This window comes from Schistocerca piceifrons, chromosome 3, assembly GCF_021461385.2.
Source record: "Schistocerca piceifrons isolate TAMUIC-IGC-003096 chromosome 3, iqSchPice1.1, whole genome shotgun sequence".
Taxonomy (NCBI): Eukaryota; Metazoa; Arthropoda; class Insecta; order Orthoptera; family Acrididae; genus Schistocerca; species Schistocerca piceifrons.
Window position 1 is genome coordinate 915,016,292 of NC_060140.1, and position 4,120 is coordinate 915,020,411.

General features: G+C 44.8%; 1 protein-coding gene across 1 annotated transcript; it reads left to right on the forward strand.

Annotated features, from left to right (window-relative positions):
• Nucleotides 1-1,545: 1,545 nt before the first annotated feature.
• LOC124789843 (larval cuticle protein F1-like) lies at nucleotides 1,546-3,771 on the forward strand. The gene is made up of 2 exons (XM_047257350.1): nucleotides 1,546-1,587; nucleotides 3,151-3,771. The coding sequence occupies exons 1-2, from the start codon at nucleotides 1,573-1,575 to the stop codon at nucleotides 3,652-3,654; spliced, it is 519 nt and encodes a 172-aa protein (XP_047113306.1). The 5' UTR covers nucleotides 1,546-1,572; the 3' UTR covers nucleotides 3,655-3,771.
• Nucleotides 3,772-4,120: the final 349 nt, after the last annotated feature.

The following is a 4,120-nucleotide window of genomic DNA, read 5'->3' on the forward strand; positions in this document are numbered from 1 at the left end:
CGATTTAGGGAAATCACGGAAAACCTGAATCAGGATGGCTGGAGACGGGATTGAACCGTCGTCCTCCCGAATGCGAGTCCAGTGTGCTAGCCACTGCGCCACCTCGCTCGGTGCTAACGCAGGAATCTCATTTATATGTTTTGCATGTTTTTTTCTTTTAATCACTGTCTACCCCTATAAATGCTTCCTTCAACTGCTATCTACACTGATAATACACTTATTCCCATACGTATTAACATATGTCATAATGATATATATCTGTTCATTTCATCTTCAAGTCATATTTTCCTTATTCAATTTTTTTCATTCTTTCCTAGAGCAACACTTCAAATGTTTCTACTACTCTAGCATTTCCATATGGTCCAACTTTCACTATTACACATTGCTGCACTCCAAATCTAAACATTCTACACTTTGAATAACCTCTTTCTCGCTTCCATGTCAGATAACCCATTACAGATGTTTGTTGAAGAAAACAGTTAATTACACGTACCAATCTACTTGTTCCATTGGTTCATCTCTGTAACAGAACGTCGTATTAAGAACAGCAGAGTCTCTCACTTTTCCTTCTACTATGTTTTGACATTCTGTAGTCACTACTAATGTTTCTTGCGTTGTGCATGACTTTCGTGTCAACATAGTTTATCGTTGAGACTAGTTCTCTGGTCTTTCCTCTGCACAGGGTAGTTCTTCTTGGTCATTCTTACTTTCGATCAGGAGGTTCATATTTTATATGAACGTAGTCATTAGATACTGAAAGTTTGTCTTCAATGGGATACACAAGAAGGGCATATTTCGCTCCCACCTCCATAGAAAGAAAAAAAAAGGTCACATATCGAATGCACCGACTGATCAGTCTCGAAGACGTATCATTTCTAAATCGCTTTTGAAGAAAACCACAGCACGTCATGGATGTTCGATTATAATAGGTGCACATAGTCATCTGACATGGAATCTCAAAACTGTTTTACCATTCACCGCAAAACTAACATGTATTATCCTCCTCACCACCCCAGCTGAGAACCGCGTATGTTCTTCTTCGCCACGCCCTCTCCCCCTCATACAAATGTGGTAATAAGCTGCAAAGTCATCTTTTGTCCGTTTCAGCACAAAACTCTCCTTGTTTTTATTAGACCACTTGTTTATGAAATTGTCTAATTAGGGTTCCTACATCACGTTTCCCACTACATTGACGAAAGCTTTCTCTACATCGACAGATGTTTCGAGTGCATGTTGATTTTTCTGTTCTTTTCATTCCGTTGGTGCGCGTAAGGTCATTATTGCTCAATTGATACATTTGCCTTAACTGAAACTAAACTGATCCTCATAAAGTCGGAATGATGCACGTGGACAAGTATGCCTTTTCGGGTACTTGTGCTAACAAAGGGATCTGCAGAAGGCGAGATTAGGGAAGGCCGAAGCAAACGACACGGCCAGGGGACAGTCCCCCTGGGCGGGGAAGGCCAGGAACCGAGTCAGCCTGGTACTTTCACGAGTCCAGCGGGCGGTATATAAGGACGTGACCGCCGGCGTCACGCTACAGTTCATAGCAGCTCCAACAACAGTTCCGCCATGAAGGTCCTGCTGGTGAGTAGCGTTCGGGCGTCATTCGGTTTCGCTGCACATATTCCTACAGTTTCCACCGGGCGCCTAATTCCCACTGGTATTTTCCAATTGTGGCACAACTAAACGGCCTGAACCATAACTGTTTCAATGATATTCGTATGCAGAGTTTTGAACTATAAAATTTCTAACAGAATTAGTGGAACACAGAATGTGACACTAAAGGCACAATTACTCTGTAAGGATCCATGTCACGATTATCACTTTCGATAAACCAGTTTATCCTAGCGTGAGTGTAGTCAGTGAGTTTGTAAAGGTTTAAAATTTTCAGTAACGGTACTAGTAATCGATTCCCACGCGGAATCGATTAGTAGTACCGTTACTGAAAATTTTAAACCTTTACAAACTCACTGGCTACACTCACGCTAGGATAAACTGGTTTATCGAAAGTGACAATCGTAAACAACATTCAAAAATGGTTCAAATGGCTCTGAGCACTATAGCGGTTAACTTCTAAATTCATCAGTCCCCTAGAACTTAGAGCTACTTGAACCTAACTAAACTAAGGACATCACACACATCCATGCCCGAGGCAGGATTCGAACCTGTGAGCGTAGCGGTCGCGTGGTTCCAGACTGTAGCGCCTAGAACCGCTCGGCCACTCTGGCCGGCAATAACATTCAATTAAGATAGGATGTTTTCGGCACCATTCCGACGCATTTTCTAGAACGCGGCACTGAATTTGACACAGTAGTAAACTGTACCTATAACTGTTTCCCAAGTCTATATAATGAGTGTGTGTTATAAATTTGCTCTGGCTACCAAGTATGGTAATAACTTATACCATGTGATTAGTGCACAATCGTTGTTACTAAGAAGAAAGTGACAGACAGGTCTATGGGAGGACAGAGGTGCATTTAAGAAATACCTGCTACGCTTTGTATATACCCCACTCTTTTTCACTCAGTAAGGTATTTCATCTTTAGATAGGAAAACAATGAGATATGTTACAGGCTAAGTGCTCACTTGTTAACTTCCTTGAGCATAAGAACAGTTCAGTCAGTTCACCGCCAGTTATTCATGTGGTGCAATGCTGTAATCAATAGATTTATAGTGAAATACAAGTGAACTGGCAACATTCCATAGTTGCCGGTAAATGCAGATCGTTAAATATCAGATGAATTTTTACTGGGCTACTGTGATGCTTTATCTGATACAAATCATAATTAATTATACACGAGTGTCACCAATATATATGCTCAAGCAATTTTAATATGAGATATTCGACGGGGATATGTGGAATTTGCCCATTAACAAAAATTCGTTCTGTCAGTCTCCTACTGATCAAATACTCAACCCTGTTGTTTTTTGAAATATATTTTTCCCCAATTACAACAGACGACAATGTTAGAAAATTTACTATCTCACTCCTTTTCACTGTTCATGATCATAACAGCTCAATAACCTTAACCACCAACACATGTTGTTGCATTTTTAACTGCCAAGTGCCCAGAGATGAGGTCAGTCAGGACACACTCTACCTTGTGATCTTGTAGCATACAACACGTACCAACCTGATGTCTGCAGGTACTCCTCGTCGCCGTCGTCGCTGTGGCCGTGGCTAGACCCGGTCACCTGGGCGTTGCGCACGGTGTAGTCCCTGCCGCTCACGCACTGGTGGCCGCGCCCCACGATGTCATCGCCGCCCACGGCGCCCACGGCGTCCACCCGGGCCTGGCCGCCTACGGCCCAGCGCACATCGAAATCGGCCCCGGCGGCTACGTGCAGGACACGCACGACGTGGCCGCCACCAGAGCCGCCCACCTGACCGCCGTCGCCCAGACGCAGGCTCGCGACGCCCACATCAACGGCGCCGCAGCGCACGCCGCGGCCGCCGCCCACTCCGTTGCTGCCGCCCACGGCGCCCCATTGGTCGCCGCCCACGCCGCCCCCTTTGTCGCCGCCCACGCCACCCCCTTGGCCGCCGCCCACGCCGCCCCCCTCGTCGCCATCGCAGCGCCAGCCCTTCCCGCAGCGCACAGTCTTTTGGGTGCGCATGGTGCCGCCCTCGCTCACGGACACCAGTGGTGAAGTGTACCAGCAGTTGTAACTTAAATGATGTATCATAATTTCATGCTACCTTCATCTGCCTATCGTCTGTTTTACATTTTCATTAGTTACAAATAAAGCTGTTCTTTAAAATGCGAATGGGCATTCTTGAGTTACCTTGGAGATATATTTTTCTACTGACCTTGTTTATTATCAAATCTTGCTCTGACTTTGAACTCAGGTACCAAGTTACACGATGGTATTCCAGAAAGTAAGTTCCGATTGCTCGCTAATTGGAAATTACAGTGAAAATCAGAAACACTTTGTTTGCAAGAGTTAGCTACACTTTCCAGATACATCTCTACATAGTCGCCGCTGCGACTTAGACATTTGTCGGAGCGTTATACTACATTTCCAAGACCATCGTCATAGAAGGTAGCCACCTGTGCTTTCTCTACGCACGTAGCCTGCACCCAAGGTTTCTCTTCATATCCAGCGTTTCATGTGA